Raw genomic sequence first — 22,361 nt, forward strand, 5'->3', positions numbered from 1 at the left:
GTCCTGGAAGAAGTACAGCCAGAGTGCTCCTTAAAAGCAAGGATGGTGAGACTTTGTCTCATGTACTTTGGACATGTTATTGAGAAGGATCAGTCCCTGGAGAAGGACATCATGCTTGGCAAAGTAGAGGGTCAGCCAAAAAGAGGAAGACTCTCAACGAGATGGATTGACACAGTGGCTGCAACAGTGGGCTCAAACATAGTGATGATTGTGTAGAATGGCACAGGACCAAGCAGTGTTTCATTTGTTGTACCTAAGTTCTCTATGAGTAGGAATCAACTTGACGGCACCTAATAACAAAACAACTGCTCATAAACTCTTATTTTGTTCGTAGATTAAAAAACACATGATCATCTTAATAGATGCATAAAAAGCATTTGACAAAATCCAACACTGTTTCATGATAAAAACACAACAAACTAGAAATAATCTTTCTAAAAAATGTTACTATGTAAAAAAAACAAGTTACAGAACAGTGTATGTAATATGGTTCCATTTATGTAAAATATTAAAAATATTGCATGTATATGCATATAAGTACAAAAATGCTTAAAACAGAGTGAAAGAATATACATACCAAACTCTGGTTATGCTTCCTCTGATAGGAAGTGGGAAATAAGTGTTGAGTGGGAGACACTCATGTTAATTTCTGTATATATATGCATATTGCTCAAATATTTTACAAAAAATTTGTATATTTTATATCCCACTTTGGTGATGGCATCTGGGGTCTTAAAAGCTAGCAAGCAGCCATATAAAAAAATGCATCAGTTGGTCTCAACCCACCTGGAGCAAAGGAGAATGAAGAACACCAAAGACACAAGGAAAATATGAGCCCAAGAGACAGAAATGGCCACCTAAACCAGACTCCCTCAGACTGAGACCAGAAGAGCTAGATGGTGCTGGGCTACCACCAATGACTGCCTTGACAGGGAACACAACAGAGAATCCCTGTTGGTATAGGAGAAAAGTGGGGTGCAGACCTCAAATTCTAGTAAAAAGACCAGACTTAATGGTCTGACTGAGACTGGAAGGACCCCAGAGGTCATGGCCCCTGGACTCTCTGTTAGCCCAAAACTAAAACCATGCCTGAAGCCAACTCTTCAAAGATTAGACTGAACCTATAAGACATAAAATGATACTGGTGAGGACTGTGCCTCTTAGCTCAAGTAGATACATGAGACTATGTGGGCAGCTCCTGTCTGGAGGCAGATGGGTACAGGAGCTGGTTGAATGGACACAGGAAATACAAGGTGGAGAGAAGGAATGTGCTGTCACATTGTAGGGAGAGCACCTAGGGTTACATATCAATGTGTGTATAAGTTTTTGTATGAGACACTGACTTGAACTGTAAACTTTCACTTAAAGCACACACAAAAAAAGAAAAAAATTGTATATTTTAAAGTAAATAAGACAAAATTGGATGAACAGGACATTTAAACCTCTCCCAAAAGTAGTTAAATTTATATTCATTTAAGTGACCCTTTTTTTTTATTTATTACTTTCTGAATGCCAATTACTGATAATCACCTTTGATCTCGATTCCTATTATGTGACTTATGGATTAATTTATTTAGAGTTTGTGTATGTGTATTTATCATTGTAGGATCTTGTGGAAGAATGGGATCAAAACTTGGCTCTCTTCTCTTACACTCTTGAGGAATGGATGAATTGTCAAAGAAATTGGCTTTATCTTGAACCAATATTTCATTCTTTAGAAATACAAAGGTAAAAAACTTAATATATATCATATAAAAAGTGGAAAAATGCATAGCGGATAATTTATTTTCTGTAATTCTTGAGAATTCAGTTCTTCAGTGAACTCTCTAAAACTATCCTACTTGTAAGCATAAAAGTATAACCTACCAAGTCACTGTTATGGTTATTTTCTTTCATAAAAGGAGATTACAGCCTTATTTCTCAATTCTTGATATAAAGGACTGGGAAAAGTGTTAAATTCATCATTATAATCCTTAAAGCACAATATTGTCCATCTGTTTAGTTCCAGAGCATTAGTGTATTAGTATTAGTGTGGTTTTCATGTGAACAATAATTACACTTTTAGGAGGATTTATACATAATGAGAATTTCTTACTTTGGACCACGTGGAAGAATTGAAGGCCTGGACAATTGTTGAAAATTCTATCTTTTTATTTACAGCATCCAAATTAATTGGACTTTTAGTTTTTAAAGTGATTGGTCTTAAGAATTCTTAAATTGAGACATGTGTATTATCTAAGCAGAGTTTAAAGTACTGCCCAGTAAATCACATAAACTAGTCTAGGAGCCATTCTGAAATAAGGTACAAAGTTACGAAAGGCAGATTAGAACAGTTGATGGAAGACCTTGAATATCAAGTTAAGTGTTTTGAACTTTATTTTGAGGGTAAAGGGGAGGCATTGAGTTTTCCAAAAGAGAACAGTTTAGATGTATTACTTTGCAGCCAACAATATCCATATTTGTTATACATGTGTATTTCTTGTCATTGGAATGCTTGGGACTCTTCTATTAATCTGTAGTTATTCTGATAGTATTCAAAGGTGAAACCACACACCTTTGAAAGTACTCACCTCATTCAACTCCAACAGCATCAGAAAAAAACTCAAAATTAGTATTTCGATGGATTATCATGCCACGTGTAGGTTTTGCTTTCCTTTTCCAAGAGAAAGAAATAATAATATTCTGTAAAGGAATATTTCTATAATTAGGCAAACACTTGCCTTACATTTCCTTATCCTCTAAGATCAGATAATCACAAATAGAAGTACAATTTTCTTATACACACCTTTAGACTCCTAGGCTGAATATCCTGTCAAGACTTCTCATCATGACAAATCTCTACTCCTTTTTAAAATCCAGATCAAATGCCTCTCCTCCAAGAAGCTCTCCCAAGATCTCATTTTAACTCCAGAATTTCAATAGCCCTGTATTTTATCTCATTTCTTAGGAACAATCACTTTCTACTTACTTTATAATATGTAGAACTTATATGTAACTGGAAACCCTGGTGGCGTAGTGGTTAAGTGCTACAGCTGCTAACCCAACGGCCAGCAGTTCAAATCTGCCAGGCGCTCTTTGGAAACTCTACGGGGCAGTTCTACTCTGTCCTATAGGGTCGCTATGAGTTGGAATCAACTCGACGGCACTGGGTTTGGTTTGGTTTGGTTTGATATATGTAACTATCTTATACCTCATATAAAGTATTAGACCTTATTACATTGTACTGTTCTCTGACACCTTGTATAAGATGCTGGATGTATGTCTAATTCATCCTAGTATTTTCTACTATGTATAACACTTGTACCTAACCAACCAAACCAAACCCACTCATAGAGACCCCATAGAGTTTCCAAGGCTGTACATTTCTACAGAAACAAACTGCCCCATCTTTCTCCCACGGAGCCGCTGGTGGTTTCGAACTGCTGACCTTTTGGTCAGCAGTTGAGCGCCTTAACCACTGCACCACCTGGACTCCTTTTGTACATAATAAGCACCCAAAATATCTTTAACTAATGACTGATCTTTAAAAATATAAAAACATCAAAATATATTATAAATTACATATAAATACAGTATGAAAAACCGTGTAACATGAAAACTCTGTGGCAAATGAGTTTAAAATATAGGCTAATTTATAGTGTCCCTGAAAAATAAAATCATCTCTAATTTTATTTCTAAAGGCAGCTTCCAGCAGAAACAAAACTATTCTTCAAGGTGATATCCATGTGGAAAGAAGTAATGTCAAAAATACAAAACAAACTGGATGCTTTGCGAATAACCACCTCTGCGGGAGTCCTTGAAATTCTGAAAAATTGTAACATATATCTTGAAAAAATAAAGAAAAGTCTTGAGGTAAAATTATAGCAATCCTAAAGTGGGGAATTATTTTATTCTACAAAATGTAATGTAATTAACTATAGAAACTAATTGCAACACAGATTTTCTTTTTTTATTGTAACTGCCGACACTATTTCAAATTTTCGTCATCTATGCTAATGGAAATACTTTCAGAAGAAAAAACTGTAGATAGAACAGTCTAAATGACCTTAGGCAAAGTGCACTTCAGCCAACAACTGAACAGTATACATTTTTCCTCAGTGCACATGGGTCATTCTCCAGAATTGACCACATGCTAGGTCACAAAACAAGTCTCAGTGAGTTAAATTACATTGAAATTACACAAATTATCTTCTCTGACCATAAGGGAATAATAATAGAAGTCAATACTAGAGGGAAAACTGGTAAACAGACAAATACATGGAAATTAAACAATATATTACTAAACAACCAATAGGTCGAGGAAGAAATTAAGAAATTAATTTGAAAAAAATACTTGGAGTTGAATGAAAATGAAAACACAACATACCGAAATCTACAGGATGCCATAAAGGCAGACCTCAGAGGGAAATTTATAACAAGAAATGCCTAAAAGAAAAGAAAGATCTTAAATCAATAGTCTACCTCTACAACTTGAGGAACTAGAAAAAGAAGAGAAAACTAAGGGCTAAAACAACCAGAATAAAGGAAAAAACAAAGATCAGAGCATAAATAAATGCAACAGAAGATAGAAGAACAATAGAGAGAATCAATGAAATCAGAAGTGAATTCTTGGAGAAGATCAAATGAAATCGACAAACCTTCAGCTGGGCTGACAGAGACAAAAGACAAAGGGTGCAAATAACCGAAATGGGAAATGAACCATCAGCTGGGCTGACAGAGACAAAAGACAAAGGGTGCAAATAACCGAAATGGGAAATGAAAGTGGAGACGTTACAACTGACCAACAGAATGAAAAAGAATCATAGGAGAATACTGAGAACAAATGGGCACCAACAAGCTTGATAACTTAGATGAAATGGATATTTTCTTGGTTGCACACAACCTACCTAAATTGACTCAAGAGGAAGCAGAAAATCTGAACAAACTCATATAACAAGTGAAGATATTGAATCAGTAACTAAAAACCTCCCAACAAAAACAACAAAAAAGTCCTGGACCATATGGCTTCACTGGGAATTCTACTAAACGTTTAGAGAATTGACACTTCTGTCAAACAATTCCAAAATGTAGAGGAGAAAGGAATACTCCCTAACTCTTTCTACTGATCCAGTATTACCCCGATACCAAAGCCAAAGACACAACAAGAAAACTACAGATCAATATCCCTTGTGAATATAGATGCAAAAAATCTCTACAGAATACTAGTGAACAGAATCCAAGAGGATATTTTAAAAAAGTCATACGCCATGACCAAGTGGGATTTATTGCAGGAGTGCAAGGCTGGTTCAACATTAAAAAATCAAACAATGTAATACATCACACTACTAGAACAAAGGGAAGGAACCACATTATCATCTATACTGATGCAGTAAAGGCATTTGATGAAATCCAACACCCTTTCTTGATGAAAGCTCTCAATAAGATAGGAATAGACAGAAAGTTCTTCAATATGATTAAGGGCATTTGTGAAGAACCATCAATTGCTAATATGCAAGCTCAAGTTGAAGCTGAAGAAAAATAAGTCCATGAGAGCCAAATAACAAAACTTGAGTATATCCCACCTGAATTTACAGGCCATCTCAAGAATAAATTTGATGCTTTAAACACTAATGACCAAAGACCAGACGAGTTGTGGGATTACATCAAGGACATATGCATGAAGAAAGCAAAAATCATTAAAAAGACAGGAAAGAAAGAAAAGACCAAAATGGATGTCAGAAGAGACCTGGAAACTTGTTCTTAAACATCAGGTAGCTAAAACAATCTGAAGAAATGATGAAGTAAAAGAACTGAACAGAAGATTTCAAAGGGCGGCTCGAGAAGATTAAGTATTATAATGAAGTGTGCAAAAACCTGGAGTTAGAAAACCAAAAAGGAAGAATATGCTTTGCATTTCTCAAGCTGAAAGAATTGAAGAAAAATTCAAGCCTCAAGTTGCAGTTATGAAGGCTTCTATGGGCAAAGTACTGTACAAAGCAGGAAGCATCAAAAGAAGATGGAAAGAATACAGAGTCACCAGACCAAAAAGAACTGGTCAACATCCAGCCATTTCAGGAGGTAGCATGTGATCAAGAACCAGTGGTTTTGAAGAAAGAAGTTCAAGCTACACTGAAGGCTTTGGCGGAAAAAAAAGGTTCCAGGAACTAATGGAATATCAACTGAGATGTTTCAACAAATGGATATAGCACTGGAGGTGCTCACTTGTCTACACCAAGAAATTTGGAAGACAGCTGCTTGGCCAGCCAGCTGGGAGGAATCCATATTTGTGGCCATTCCAAAAAAAGGTGGTTCAACAGAATGTGAAAATTATCAAAAATATCATTAATATCAAACAAAGTAAAATTTTGCTGAAGAGACTTCAAAAATGGTTGGCAGCAGTACAATGACAGGGAACTGTCAGAATTTCAGGCTGGATTCAGAAGAGGACATGGACCAAGGGATATCACTGCTGATGTCAGATGGATCTTGGTTGAAAGCAGAGAATACCAGAAAGATTTTTCCTGTGTGTTATTGACTATATAAAGGCATTTGACCGTGTGAAGCATAGTAAATTATGGATAACATTGCAAAGAATGGGACCTGTACATAGACCAAGAGGCAGTCATCCAAACAGAATGAGGGGATTCTTCATGGTTTAAAATCAGGAAAGGTGTGTGTTAGGGTTGTATCCTTTCACCATACTTACTCAATCTGTATGATGAGCAAATAATCCAAGAAGCTGGACTGTATGAAGAAGAATGTAGCATCAGGGTTGGAAGAAGACTGACTAACAACCTGCATTATGCAGATGACACAACCTTCCTTGCTGAAAGCAGAGGACTTGAAGCACTTACTGATGAAGATCAAAGTCCACAGCCTTCAGTATGGATTACACCTCAACATGAAACAAAAATCCTACAACTGGACCAATAAGCAACACCATGATAAATGGAGAAAATATTGAAGTTTTCAAAGATTTCATTTTACTTGGATCCACAGTCAATGCCCATGGAAGCAGCAGTTAAGAAATCAATGTACTGCATTGGGCAAATCTCCTTGAAATGGCCTCTTTCAAGTGTTAAAAAGCAAAAATATCACTTTGAGAGCTAAGGTGCACCTAACCCAAGCCATGGTGTTTTCCATCACCTCATATGCATGTGAAAGCTGGATGATGAAGAAGGAAGACCAAAGAAAAATTGATGCATTTGAATTATAGTGTTAGCAAAGAATGTTGAATATACCATGGGCTGCCAGAACAATGAACTAATCTATGTTGGAAGTAGTACTCTCAGAATGCTCTTTAGAAGCAAGGATGGCGAGACTTCATCTCAAGTACTTTGGACATGTTATCAGGAGGAACCAGCCCCTAGAGAGGGACATCATGCTTGGTAAAGTAGAGAGTGATCAAAAAAGAGGAAGATCCTTGACAATATGAATTGACACAATGGCTTTAACAATGGGCTCAAACTTAGCAATGATTTTGAGGATGGCGCAGGACTGAGCAATGTTTCTTTCTGTTATAAGTGGAGTCACTAATAGTCAGAAATGACTCAGCAGCACCTAACAACAACATGAAAAACCAACATCCAACATTATACTTAATGGAGAAAGATTGAGTGCTTTCCCCTTGAAATCAGGAACAAGACCAGGATGCCCACTCTCACCACTCCTACTCAATGTAGTATTGGAAGTTCTAGCCAAAGCAGTAAGGTAAGAAAAAGAATTAAAATGTATCCAAATTGGAAAGGAAGAAATAAGATTATCTCTATTCATGTATGGCATGTTCCCATATACAGAAAATCTCAAAGATTCCACAAGAATTTTCTAGAGCTAATAAAGGAATCCAGCAAAGTGGCAGGGTACAAAGTCAACACACAAAAATCATTTGTGTTTCTGTACACCAGCAATGAAAAATATGAAAAGGAAATTAAAAAACAATTTCATTTACAATAGCATGTAATAGAAGACAATACTTAGGAATAAATTTAATCAGGAATGTGAAAGACTTAAATAATGAAAATTATAAAACACTGCTGAAAGAGATTAAAGAAGACCTAACAAATGGAAAGACATTCTGTGTCATGGATTGGAAGACTCAGTATTGTTAAGATGTCAATACTATCCAAAGCAATCTGTAGATTCAATACAATCCTGATCAAAATTCCAACAGCCTTCTTTACAGAGGTAGAATGGCAAGAGGCCCCGAATAGCTAAAGCAATTCTAAAGAACTAGGAGGACTCATATTTCCTGATTTAAAAACATACTATGCAGCTACAGTAATCAAAACAGCTTGGTACCAGTATAATAACAGACACATAGACCAATGGAGTAGAATTGAGAGTCCAGAAATAAACTCACACATCTATGGTCAATTGATTTTTGACAAGGGCACTAAGACCATTCAGTGGGGAAGGACAAGCCTCTTCAATAAATGATGCTTTGAAAATGGGATTTCCACATGCCTCACACCACACACAAAAACCAATTCAAAATGGAAAACGGACCTAAATGTGAAAAATAAGACCATAAAATCCTTATACGAAAAGATAGTGGCTTGGCTGTTGAGCCTAGTTTTTAATGATGGATTATCTGATATAACAAAGCATGAAGAGCAAAAGACAAAATAGATAAGTGAGGTCTCATAAAAATTAAACACTTTTGTTCATCACAGGGTTTTTTCAGCAAAATGAAAAGAAACTGCAGATTGTGAGAAAATTTTGGGGAACCATATATTGGATAAGGGTCTAATATTCAAAATATGTTTAAAAAAACTTCTACAACTTAACAATAAAAAGACAAATAGTGCAATCAAAAATTGGGTAGAAGACTTCACCCAAGAGGATATTCAAATGGCCAACAAACATATGAAAAGATGTTCATGTCTTTAACCATCAGAAATATACAAATCAAAACCACAATGAAATAACACTTAACTCCCACTAGGATGGATAAGATTTAAAAAAAACAGAAAATGATAGGATGGATGCTATGACCATATCAAAGAGGATAAATAAACTTCATGAAATTTGTGAAGGTTTTCTGGGGGAAGCAGCTGACCTGGTTCTTGAAAGAAGTTTAGGAGTTAACCAGGTGGAGTCAGGGAGGAGGTGGGTGAGTGGGAAGAGCATCCTAGGAAGAGGGAAAAAGACAAAGATATGGAGGCACGAGCAAGTAGGGCACTTTCTGGAGTTGTGAACAAGATGGTGAGATACAAGATTCTCCAGGGAGGCAGGGAACAGAAGATGAAGGACTTAGAATATCACAATATGTTTTGACTTCGGAGACACTGAGCAGCAACTGAAAGATTTAAAGCAGGAGAGTTAAATGATTTAATTTAGAGATATCTCTGTGGAAGGAAGCCGAGTACAGGTTGAGGGCAGTGAGAATAGATACAAAGAAACCAGTTAGAAGACTAGAAATATTGGGGGCCTAAAGTAAGGCCAATTTTATAGGGTCACACTATGAGTTGCAATCGACTCAACTGCAACGGGTTTGAGCTTTTTTTGTTATTTTTTCTTTTTTGTAAAGTAAGGCCATGGTAAGGATGAAAGAAGGTAGAACCAGGATTTACCAGACCAAGTGAGCAGAGGATAAAAGAAATAAGTCCAGAATTGTGCCTAGACTTCTGGCTTGGCCAATGAAGTGGAGGATGATTTCGCTGACAGAGATAGGAACTACAGGAAGAGAAGTTTTGTGTGGAAACAACTAACTTTAGTATTGAAAATCTAATATTTATGGAACATTCCTGTGAAGATCTTCAATTGCCAATTTGGTATGTAGATCTGGAGCTCAAAGGAAGTGATCTGAACTGAAGAGCTAGTGGGTATGTATAAAATAGCTCACGAAGAGAATAGTGAGTAGGAAGAGAGATAATGATGGGTCCCAAGAGATGTCAACTTTAAGGTGCAGTAGACACTCGAAGGAGAATGATAAGTGGTTGAGAGATGGAAAAAAACCAAGAGAGTGAAATCCTAGAAATCAAAACAGAACAGAATCAATAAAGTCAAATGCTACAGAAATATCAGGTAACATGAAGGCTGAAAAGTTTCTAGTAAATTTGGTAACAGAAGGGGCCAGATGGAAACCCTGATGGCATCATGGTTAAATGTTACAGCTGCTAACCAAAAGGTCGGCGGTTCGAATCCATCAGGCGCTTCTTGGAAACTCTATGGGGCAGTTCTACTCTGTCCTATAAGGTTGTTATGAGTTGGAATCGACTTGGTGGCAATGGGTTTGTTTTTTCGTTTTTAGGGGCCAGATGGCAGGGAGTGAAAATGACTGAGAAATAAGTAGAGATTTTGAGTTTACAGACAGTAGCTAGGGAGAAAAAAGGGAGAAGGAAGACTGCCTATATTTTTTAATGGAAGAAATTTAAGTGGGGGAAGCCTGTTGCATGGGAAAGATTGAAGATACAGGAAAGTAATAAATAAAACAAGCAGAGCTTAAAAGAAAAAAAAAAAGGAGCTTAGCCTGGCATAAATGAATGGGTATGTCTTCCTCTGAAAACAAGGAAAAGACTGAAGAATGGTGTGCATGCACCTTGCTTGTGGGGAGAGGGAGGAAATGCAGGAATTCTCTGTATGGTAGGATGTGAGGTCATCTGCTGAAATAACGTATTCCACAAGATAACTCCACATACAGAGAAATAAGAGCAGCAAGTTTGGAGCATGGGAAAGCCATGCTGATAATGTCAAAACACAGTGCTTTACTAGTGATCAATGATAAAATGGGGTGTGTATGTGTAAGAGTTTTGTTGTTCCTATTTTCATTTTGGTTTTGCTTTATTAAAAATAATTTTTAGCAATTTAAGTGTATCTTTCATTAAGCATGTTATTTTGACTGATCCTACTACGACTTAAACTGCAGCTTTAAGACTGTGACTTTGTGTGCAAATGTAGGCCCAGATAAGCGTGTGATTCATATCATGGTTAAATACATATTCTGAATGGCATTTCTTTTGGTTCTGGACAGGACTACCTCGAAATTAAAAGAACAATTTTTCCAAGATTTTACTTTCTTAGCAACGCTGAACTTCTTGACATTCTAGCTTATAGTAAAAACCCTGAGTCTGTACAGGTAATGCCGTAATACTTTGCTCAGCAATATTTTTTCCTGACCAGGTCAGGATTTTATAGGTTTGCTTACATTTGTTTCTGGTTCACAGCCTCATCTTGTGAAATGTTTTGAAAATGTAAGACATTTAATGATATGCAAACAAGAAATTGGCCCCCCTGCTGTAACGATGCTGGTATCTGCTGAAGGAGAAAGTCTTGTGCTGCCAAAGTACGATATGTACATGTTACAAACTGTAAAACCTTGTTATTTAAAACCTCTTATTGGAAAGTTCAGATATTTCAAAGAAGTTTGCTAAGCAGACCACTTAGTCAAAGATAATGTCCTTGTACAAATACACTCTTAACTTTCCATACTCAATATGATAAATACTTTTCTCGCCTTTGTTTTGATTGAAAGTTAAGAAAGGACTCTTGAATTTCCTGGTGCTTTCTAATTTGCACCTTCATTTTGCTCTGTCATTAAATCTCTGCCTGGTTTTCTACTCTGTTTTTAGTGCTTGCTTTTTATTTGATTTTATTATGTGAACATAGATAGGAAGGAAATTTGCTGTCTGCTTGAGGTTGTGATTGCCACCACTGACCTCTGATATTGTAATAACAAGCTAGGCTCATCCATTACACTGGCTCCATGTGCCAGCCCCAGCGAGGGCTCTCTAACCTCTGGCATGTGGTTTCTGATGTAAGTTGCTTAAAAAATGCTGTGCCCAAGTCTTCCCATCTGTCAAAACTCCAACCCCACCCTGACCTAGGCTTGCTGTTTAAAAGATCCTATGAGGAATCCTATGTTTTGTACTATAATTTGTCATGTTATTTGATAGCAGAATTTTCTTAAGCTAGTGATATGTTTTTCTGCATAGTTTTCTAAATTAAGATCTAGAAAAATCAAAAGCTAATATAGAATTATAGCCCTTTGGCCTGTAAATATTATAAAAATGTATAGAAAACTTAGCCTGCAGGTACATCAAAGTAATGAATCAGGAATAAAAATAATTTTACTTATTTTTTTAATTGTAGGAAAATTCGAGTAAGAAGTGCTGTAGAACAGTGGCTAGTGAATGTAGAGAAAAGCATGTTTGATTTGTTAAAAAAGTAAGTACAATTTCAAACCTTAAAATTATATTTTACAGATATGCTATATATATATTTTTAACTTGGTTAATTATCTACTAATCTAAGTCAGAAACATCTAGAGAGGTAAAAGGAGTAAAGTCTTTTATGAAATAGATTTTGATGGAACATGATGGCACATGACTAAATGGAAAATAACCGTCTTAACAGAGCAAATTTCAATTTGAGGGTGTAATGATGGACAACATTCAGACAGTTTTTGTGTACTATGAGATTCATATGTATCTGAAAACTGGCCAGGACCTGAACTGACACCCACCCGTGCCTGGAGCTCGGTAGGTCCCTGGTTCCTGCCCACCTCACTTCTTTCCATTTCCATTCCACTTTTGCTTCCTGGAATTGTTTATTTGGCTTAGTCTTTTTAATGTTCTCCTTTTAATATTTAAGTCTATCATTGCTATCTGTTTAGAGTGAAGAAAGAGCCTCAGAGAGTGAATTTTTAAAACTAATTTGCCTAGAACAGTCTTACTACATTTCTAATTATTGTTGGTTATAGAAGAGCTGTTGATCTTTGTTAAGTTTTAATATCTATATTTATTAATATTATCCTGAATGCCAACACGAGGTTTCTAGAACAGAGCAGATTATTACTATAAAATAACCACATATGCTTGCCTTTGCCCCAGTTGTTACTCCTGAGCAGATGTAATGAGAATCATCTTAACATGTAAGGGGCACTTCTGTGAGCAGGGAATTCCCCCCAGAATGCATCTGGACACTCATATAAGAGAGAAAAGCAGTTTTCCGACTGTCGCCCTGGGCTTTCTGGTTAGACAATCGTATCATTTGTTTATCATGATAGTCCTGTTTCTCTACAATTCTTTTTAAACTGTCCTTGTCTTTCCATGTTGTTTTGGATGACGACTTTTGTGCTACGCTGAAAAGCAGACATGACAGTGAGCATTCTTTTCTGTTCCTAATTTTATTGGGAAGGCTTCTGTTGTTTCAACATCTAGTCATTTGTTGTGATGCTTAGGCTCTGAAACATACCCCTTATCAAGGTAAAGATGTTTTCATTCTATTCCTAGTTGCAAAGAGTTTTTATAATTAAAGAATGTTTAATCACATCAAATGTTTTTATATCCTTTCACTTTTAATTTGTGGATGTCACTAATAAATTTGCTGATGTTGAACTTTTCTCAATTTTCAAGTTTATATCCTTATTTATTTTTTGTTCACTTTGTTGTTGTTAGGTGTTGTCGAGTCAGTTCCAACTCATAGTGACCCCATGCACAACAGAACGAAACACTGCCCGGCCCTGTGCCATCCTCACAATCGTTGTTATGCTTGAGCCCATTGTTGCAGCCACTGTGTCAGTCCACCTCGTTGAGGGTCTTCCTCTTTTCCACTGACCCTGTACTCTGCCAAGCATGATGTCCTTCTCCAGGGACTGATCCCTCCTGACAACATGTCCAAAGTATGTAAGACATAGTCTCGCCATCGTTGCTTCTAAGGAGCATTCTGGTTGTACTTCTTCCAAGACAGATTTATTTGTTCTTCTGGCAGTCCATGGTATATTCAATATTCTTCGCCAACACCACAATTCGAAGGCGTCAATTCTTCTTCGCTCTTCCTTATTCATTGTCCAGCTTTCACATGCATATGATGTGATTGAAAATACCATGGCTTAGGTCAGGCACACCTTAGTCTTCAAGGTGACATCTTTGCTCTTCAACACTTTGAAGAGGTCCTTTGCGGCAGATTTACCCAACGCAATGCGTCTTTTGATTTCTTGACTGCTGCTTCCATGGCTGTTGATTGTGGATCCAAGTAAAATGAAATCTTTGACAACTTAATCTTTTCTCCGTTTATCACACTGTTACTCATTGGTCCAGTTGTGAGGATTTTTGTTTTCTTTATGTTGAGGTGTAATCCATACTGAAGGCTGTGGTCTTTGATCTTTGTCAGTAAATGCTTCAAGCCCTCTTCACTTTCAGCAAGCAAGGTTGTGTCATCTGCATAATGCAGGTTGTTAATGAGTCTTCCTCCAAGCCTGATGCCCCATTCTTCTTCATATAGTCCAGCTTCTCGGATTATTTGTTCAGCATACAGATTAAATAGGTATAGTGAAAAAATACAACCCTGACACACACCTGTCCTGACTTCAAACCAATCAGTATCCCCTTGTTCTGTCCGAATAACTGCCTCTTGATCTATGTAAAAGTTCCTCATGAGCACAATTAAGTGTTCTGGAATTCCCATTCTTCGCAACGTTATCCATAATTTGTTATGATCCACGCAGTTGAATGCCTTTGCATAGTCAATAAAACAATGGTAAACATCCTTCTGGTATTCTCTGCTTTCAGCCAGGATCCATCTGACATCACCAATGATACCCCTGGTTCCACGTCCTCTTCTGAAACTGGCCTGAAATTCTGGAGAGTTCCCTGTTGATATACTGCTGGAGCCATTTTTGAATGATCTTCAGCAAAATTTTGCTTGCGTGTGATATTAATGGTGTTGTTCTATAATTTCCACATTTGGTTGGATCACCTTTCTTGGGAATAGGCATAAATATAGATCTCTTCCAGTCAGTTGGCCAGGAAGCTGTCTTCCATATTTCTTGGCATAGATGAGTGAGCACCTCCAGCGCTGCATCCGTTTGTTGAAACATCTTAGTTGGTATTCCATCAATTCCTGGAGCCTTGTTTTTCGCCAATGCCTTCAGAGCAGCTTGGACTTCTTCCTTCAGTACCATCGGTTCCTGATCATATGCTACCTCTTGAAATGGTTGAACATCATCTAATTATTTTTGGTATAATGACTCTGTGTATTCCTTCCATCTTCTTTTGATGCTTCCTGCATCATTTAATATTTTCCCCATAGAATCCTTCACTATTGCAACTCGGGGTTTGAATTTTTTCTTCAGTTCTTTCAGCTTGAGAAACGCAGAGCATGTTCTTCCCTTTTGGTTTTCCATCTCCAGCTCTTTGCACATGTCATTATAATACTTCATTCACTTTATTTCTTAGAAAACTATATTAAACTGTATTTTCTAACTTTTTTAGGTTTTCAATTTTGTTTTTTAAATTCTAACATTTACTATCTATTTTGATTCTATGTTGTTATACACAAGTCTTTTTAGTAGATTATATCTTTAATTTATCAATATTTGTACCAGTTATTAGTTTTTTACTTAAACGCTATTTTGTCTGATGTTAATAATTTATCTCACTTGTTCCCATGATCACAAACATTTGTGTCACAATGTTATTTTCAGCATTTCTGTGTCATATTAATGTTTACTACATCAAGTATAAAAAATGGATTTTACTTTGATTTTTTTAACCAATGTGAAAGTGCTGGTTGTCAGTACCAGTTAGTCTGTATGCTCAGAGGATCCACTCTCTGCCCTTTGTTGTCATGTATGTACTTGGGACGGTCATGCCTGTGTATTGTGTAGCTGGATCTGTTTATCCTCTGGCATCCAGTTGGGTAAGGCAAATGTGAGGCTCCCTTTGTGCCTCGCTGCAGTTCGGGCAAAATATAGGTTCATAAGTAGTGCAGTAAGTAACACACTCAGCTGCTAAACAAAAGATTGTAAACTGAGTCCATCAGAAAGCCTCAGAAGAAAAGCCTGGCTATCTACTTCTAAAAAATCAGCCATTGAAAACCTTAGGGAGCACAGCTCTACTCTGCTCACGTGGATCACCATGAGTCGGAGTTGACTTGCTGGCACCTGGTTTGGTTTTATGTTCCTTTACCTTCAGCCATAACCCCTCTCCAAAGTCTTCAGTTCTCACCAGGTTCCAGAAACGTTGCCCTTTCCTCTTACCCGTTCATGCTTGGGCATGGTAATGGCCTCTCCCTGTTGTTAGACCCTGGTTCTTCATCATCCCTGTTAGCCTGACAGTCTACTTCTGAAAAATCAGCCACTGAAAACCCTGTGGGCCTCAGGTCTACTCTGACACACATGTTGGGGTCCCCATGTGTCAGAGTCAACTGGAGGGCAGCTGGTTATTGATTAAAGATTGGCCAGCGGTCACTTCTACAATTTGCATTTGTTAACCTTGGCAGTAGTCTTCTTTGGTTTCTCCATTCTTCTTTCTAGAACAATTCAGTTCATGTGCCAGGAATCTTTCAAGTCTTGCATACCCTGGAACAGCCTTTGTTGTTTTCCAGCTCCCTTAAATTTATTTTTCCATCTGTTTTCTATCATTTAAAGGAATATGATTCAGGATGAAGGTAGGATTGTTTGTTAAGTCAGAAATCTTGATTGAATCTCTACTGATAGACTATAAGAAAGAGAATAAACATTTCCAAAACCCTAGAGGAAATAAAGTAAAGAAAATAGAGCATGTTTCTGTGCATATTTACGTGAATATAAACAAAGAGAAAAAAGTATCAAAATAGAAAACAAAGAACTAAATAACAAAATCCAAACATAAAGATCTTAAATATAAATGTAAGTGGAAAAAAAACTTAATTAAAAGAAGATTTCGTCAAAAGATGAATGTAGATGTATGCTGTTTGAGAGATACAGCAATGTCCAGAAAAGTTACGCATAAAAGCAGTGAAGATATTTCATGGAACTGCACACAAAAGAAAACAGGGGTAATATCAGAGTATGATTAAACACAAAAGGCACTAAATAAAATAAAAGGTTCATCTTAATTGATGAAACGTGCATTTCACACGAGTGATATTGCTTTGAAATATAAAAAAAGTTATTAAACACATTTCTTCTCAACAATGATAAATAAGAAAACATAATAAAAATTACTATTTGCAGTCACAAAAATTATGAAGTATCAATACTTCATTTCAAATGTTCAAATAAATTCTAAATTAATTTAAGATTGATATGTTAAAAAAAAAATGAAACCATGTAAGTATTAGAAGAAAATAAATGAGTCTTTGTGTTGAGAATTTCTAAAACATGGTATCAATGACAGAGGAACTAAAGCAGAAGATTGATCAACTTGACTGTATAGAAATTTAAAGCATTTGTAAAAAGAGAAAAACACAACAATATCAAACATATACTAACACTACTGGCTTATATTAACACTGGTCTTAAATAAAAATGTCTGAATAGTTTTCATAAGTCTTATATTCTCCATTATAAACAATTTTTAAAGCTAAATGCAGGACTTTACTGTTAAAACTCATCTGGTGGTTTCAGTTCAGTATTCCATCCTGCAGAAATTATTTTAAATACTAAATTTATCATCAGTAGCATTAGCAATTCAAAGCTAATATATGTCATCTCCTAACTTAATATTTTTACCACCCCTGAAACTCAATGGCAAACTAGAAAAGTGCAGATTATGTTAAAGGGAAATTTAAGAAACATACATTAAGCATGGATTTAGCCTCTTTTAAGGAGCCCTGGTAGCACATCGGTTAGGCTCTCAGCTGCTAACTGAGAGGTTGGCTGTTCTAACCCGCCCAGCAGCTCCTCAGAGAAGACCTGACTATCTATCCCCGTAAAGATAGCCTTGAAAACCCTATGGGGCAGTTCTGTTCTGTCACGTGGGGTCACTATGAGTTGAAATCGACTCGATGGCACCTAACAACAACAAGGCTCTTTTAACTCTCTTTGTTCCCATACATATACCTAAATTAGAATAAAAAGTCAGGGATCCTAAAGGGAAATTCTCCTGTGACCTTGTCATGCTTGATCATAAGTTAAATGACCATAATCAATGATTAGGTATAAATAATAAAATAAAACTTTTTGTTTGTAGATTTGTAAGTCATGGGGTTGAAGATTGGAACTATCAAATTTTTTCCGTATGGGTGGTATCTCATCCAGGACAAGTGGTACTCACTGTGGTAAGTTAATGCTGCTTGGATGTACATCTTTAAGGATTTAGTTTGTGGCTACATTGCCAAGAAAACAAATATTTTTTAAAAAATAAACCATTATGAAGGATATTGATATCTGTAACTTACTCTGAAATGCATCAAAAAATGTGGTACTGATAGATGAATAGAAGGGCAGATTTATGATAAAGTAATACAGCAAAAAGTTAATTTTAGAATATAATTGGTAGATATATAGGTATTCACTATATAATTCTCCCAACTTCTCTATAATTTTGAAAATATCCTTAATAAAATGTTGAAAGAAAATAAACTATAAATTTCTTCCTTGGGATGTCACTATATTGCATTGTATTGGTTTTCTTTTACTACCATTAAAAATTACAACAACTTTGTGGCTTGAAACAACACAAATTTACTATCTTACACAGTTTCATAGATTAGAAGTACAACACAAGTCTTACTGGTCTAAAATCAAGGTATCAGCAAGGCTGACATTTTTTTGAGAGGATGTAGAGGAAAATCCATTTTCTTGCCTTTTCCAGCTTTTAGAGCCTGCATTACTTGGCTTGTGGCCCCTTCCTCCATCGTCAACACCAGAAATGTTGCATCTCTCTGACCATTCTTCCGTAGTTATATCTCCCTGTGCTCACAGCCAGAAAAAGCTCTCTGATTTTTAAGGACATATGTGATTAGATTGGGCCCACCTCTATAATCCAGGACCTCCATCTAAAGGTCCTTAACACTGCAAAGTCCCTTTGGCTATATAAGGTAACACATTCACAGGTTCCGGGGGTTAGGACATGGATAGCTTTGCAGAGAGCCATTATTCAGCCTACCACATGCATATTTTCTGTTTATTGTTTTTCTGGGGCTCAAAAGAGAAAGAAAACTAGGAGGGTGTGACATCAAGAAAGCCAAAATAGTTCTTTTGAGTAGTGGCTAAAGCCAGGAGATGGTGAAATTTCCCTGACTGAACTTGTAGAATCAGGAAAGAGGGACAAAGAAAGACCCTAAGGAACATCAGCATTTAAGGAGTAGGCAAAGGAAAGGGAATCCATGAAGAGGGCTGAGAAAGAGTAGTCAGGAAAAAAAGGAAAATTATGAGAATTGTCATGGAAGCTAAGGGAGGGGAGAGGACTTTTTTGTTTGCTTGATTTTTATTTTTTTTCTAGAAAAAGTGAGTAGTCATTTTTTAAAATGCTCTAGAGAGGTCTGAAAACTCCATTATGTCAAGTCAATTATGAGGGTTAACACTATCGTCGGAGATGTAGTTTTCCTGGGGTAATAAAAGTAGACGCCATATTGCCAGAGGTTGCCATCAAGTATTTTTAAACCATGCTTGACCTCGTAGTTCTCAGTTCAGTTTAAAAATATCATCACATCTTTTTACTTTGCCTTCACCCACCACAGTTTTCAAGTATTTTTAAGATAACCTGAGATCGTGGACAACAAATTATGATTCTCAAATCTCCTTGGTCCCCTTTGCTGTCCACTTGACTGAATATTGAGACTCAAAAGTTTTCAGCCCTTAAGCTGAGGGACTTTAAACTATTGTTTGCAAGGCCAAGAAAAATTATAATGAATCAACCTGCACATTTCTATGGTTTAACAGGAATTCACGTAATCAAATTTGCTCTACTAAGAAAGGATTGTCTCCAGACATGCTTAACAATAAGAAACTACCTGTTTTCTGTTTCTGGAAATACTTTATGATAGACTTTAACTTCAATCATTGAACATACTTTGCCAAAGTTTTTCCCCTGTCTGCCCTGCCAACTGCTAATTACCCATCCCAGGATGAAATTTACAACTCCCCTTTCTCTTGCAATCCAGCATATGTTACATGACTGAGTTATCTCTGGGTAGATGTAAAAAGAGGTGCCTGTGGGGAGTGGGAATGATGAGATGTCTGTATGGATTGACCACTGAAAGAATTTCAATATGGATTTATCCAAGCTAAAAAAAAAAAAAAAAAAAAAATTTTTTTTTTTTTATAGCAGTTGAGAACTCCTTTAAAATTCCAGCAAATATGGACCAGTAATCTCACTTTCCTGAGCTGTTGTTATTTTGCATAATTTTAGGTACCTTTATGGGTACTTTAAGAAGCCCTGATGACACAGTAGTTAAACGCTCAGCTGCTAACCAAAAGGTCTATGGTTCAAACCCACCAGCTGCTCCATGGGAGAAAGGTGTGGCAGTCTACTTCCGTAAAGATTTACGGCCTTCGAAACCCTGTGGGGCAGTTCTACTCTGTCCTGTAGGGTTGCTGTGATTCGGAATTGCCCAGATGGCAACAGGTTAGTTACAGGGACTTTAGTGGATATTTGAAAGAGAGAAATTTAAACATAGTTAGCTGTCAAAAGTCTTAGTTTTAGAAGCCTACCCTTCTATATGTGAAATTTTAAGCTCTAATGTTTTAGAGTTTCATTACAACCTCCCATGTTCCCAGCTCTTGCACTCACTGAAACCTCATTTGACCTTTCAAGTATCCCTTAATCTTTCGGACCCCTGAATTCACTTCCTTCTGTGTGTGCCCCATCATTTCAGTAACTTTCTTGCTGATAATTTCAGTTCCTTGGGTATAGTTAATACTTTCCTTATTTGGCATCCACCCCCTACTAATTTCTGTTAGTTTCCCAGGTCCTTTTGAAGGGGATTCCTCAATGTATGTAGTTTTTGTGAGAAAGAGAACCTACCTCCGACTACAGAAGCCAAATCCTTCCTCATCAGGGCCAAATCCTCCTTCAGCCTATGTTAGCACAGCCTAGGAAGTGAACTTGGACCACTGGATAGTCTCTCTGGGCACTGTGGATCTTGAATAAATGTCTCAAGATTAGAAGTGCAGTGGCATTTGGACCAGACTCTTCTATGGCATGACCTTGACTGTGCTGTGTTTTCTGCTGTCTTGTCCAGATTCTTGCTCTTGCCCACTTCCCAAACCTCAGTCTCTAGCCTCCAGTTGACCTGCTGATTTTGAGCCCATAACATCCTCTAGGAAAGCTCAGAGTTAGTTTCTGTTGCTTGCAGCCAAGAACACTGATGGATACACCAGGTTTCTCATCCTGTACACTCTTACCTTGCTCTGGAAAAAAATCTCACCACTATACACACACACACACACACCCCTCTGTCTCACTTATCGACTCTCTCATTAGCCAACATTTTGCATTGATGACAATAGCAAAAAACCTACAATCTGACTATTTTACCCATTGACAACATACATCTGGCAGTAATGAATGCCACAGTGTGAAGCAAGAGTAATGCTGGCTGTGATGGTTAAGCTTATGTGTCAACTTGGCTGGGCCATGATTCTCAGTGGTTTGGCAGTTGTATAATGATGTGATTTGGCAGTTATGAAATGATGTAGTCATCCTCTCTTTTGTGATCTAATGTTGCCATCCTCCATTTTCACCTAATGCCAATTTTCACATAACAATATGGTCTTTGGAACCTAATCATGCCGATAAGTATATATATATGTGTGTATATATATTTATTTATCTATCTATGCTAATTATGTCCAGATCAGTTTCTTTATAGCTCCACTTATATGTTTCTTAGATACATCGAATTCAACATATCACAAATTAAATTCATTATGCCCCCTCTCCCCAACCTGCCGTTCCTGCCATAGGTACTATGTTGTGTCAACTGTACAAGCAAGAAAACTATATCCTGGAAATATCCATCTCCTTTATCTTCCAGAGTCAATCTGACCTTAGTCTAGTAACCTTCTTGATAGCTTTTCAAATATTTTTCTTCTTCTTCCCCAAAGCCACTATATTACTTTTGGAGATACCCTGTAGCTTTCCCTACTCCAAACTACTCTCCACAATGCATTCAAGAGGGATCTTTCTAAAAGGCAAATTGAACTCTTCCACTTCTATTCAGCTATTCTTTCATGAAAAAAGCTTCAATATTATATTTAAAACCCCTGATGACCCCATTCACTTTATGTCACTGCTTCTCAACTCTTAACCCTTTCAAACTATATGTAATATTCCAAATAGATCATAATTTTGTGTCTCTAAGTCTTTACACATGCTATTTGCTCTACTTCTACACTCACCTAAATGGCTTGTATTTATCCTTCAAGATTCATTCAGGCATCGCCCGCGTCACAAACCTGATTATCCCAGTTTGTGTTAAGTGCCTCAAATGCCTTGTTGACCCACTAGTTGAATGAATGTGTAGGTTTAGTATAGCTCTAAGTGTTTGAGGCAGTAGTCTTCTGAAATAGAAATCTAGTATTGTTCTAAATCTAGGATAAACCGAGAATGGAATCTACCCCCATAGACATTTCCATCCTTGTTTCTATTCTGCTCTATCATTTTTCTCCCTCAATTTCTGCTCTTTTTCTCTCTTCTATCTCTGTTCAGTTCCTACCTTCTTTCTTTGTTCTT

The 22,361-nt window shown here is 36.8% G+C and overlaps 1 protein-coding gene across 1 annotated transcript in view; it reads left to right on the forward strand.

Moving 5' to 3' along the window:
• The window catches only part of DNAH14 (dynein axonemal heavy chain 14), a 379,927-nt gene that overhangs the window by 116,921 nt on the left and 240,645 nt on the right, over positions 1-22,361 (forward strand). The window contains exons 22-27 of the mRNA XM_049867924.1: positions 1,607-1,728; positions 3,681-3,852; positions 10,952-11,056; positions 11,145-11,263; positions 12,070-12,144; positions 17,874-17,961. Coding sequence (XP_049723881.1) covers positions 1,607-1,728; positions 3,681-3,852; positions 10,952-11,056; positions 11,145-11,263; positions 12,070-12,144; positions 17,874-17,961 — 681 coding nt within the window. The remainder of the gene's footprint in view (positions 1-1,606; positions 1,729-3,680; positions 3,853-10,951; positions 11,057-11,144; positions 11,264-12,069; positions 12,145-17,873; positions 17,962-22,361) is intronic.

The sequence above is a fragment of the Elephas maximus genome, chromosome 24 (assembly GCF_024166365.1).
Source record: "Elephas maximus indicus isolate mEleMax1 chromosome 24, mEleMax1 primary haplotype, whole genome shotgun sequence".
In the NCBI taxonomy this organism is placed as follows: Eukaryota; Metazoa; Chordata; class Mammalia; order Proboscidea; family Elephantidae; genus Elephas; species Elephas maximus.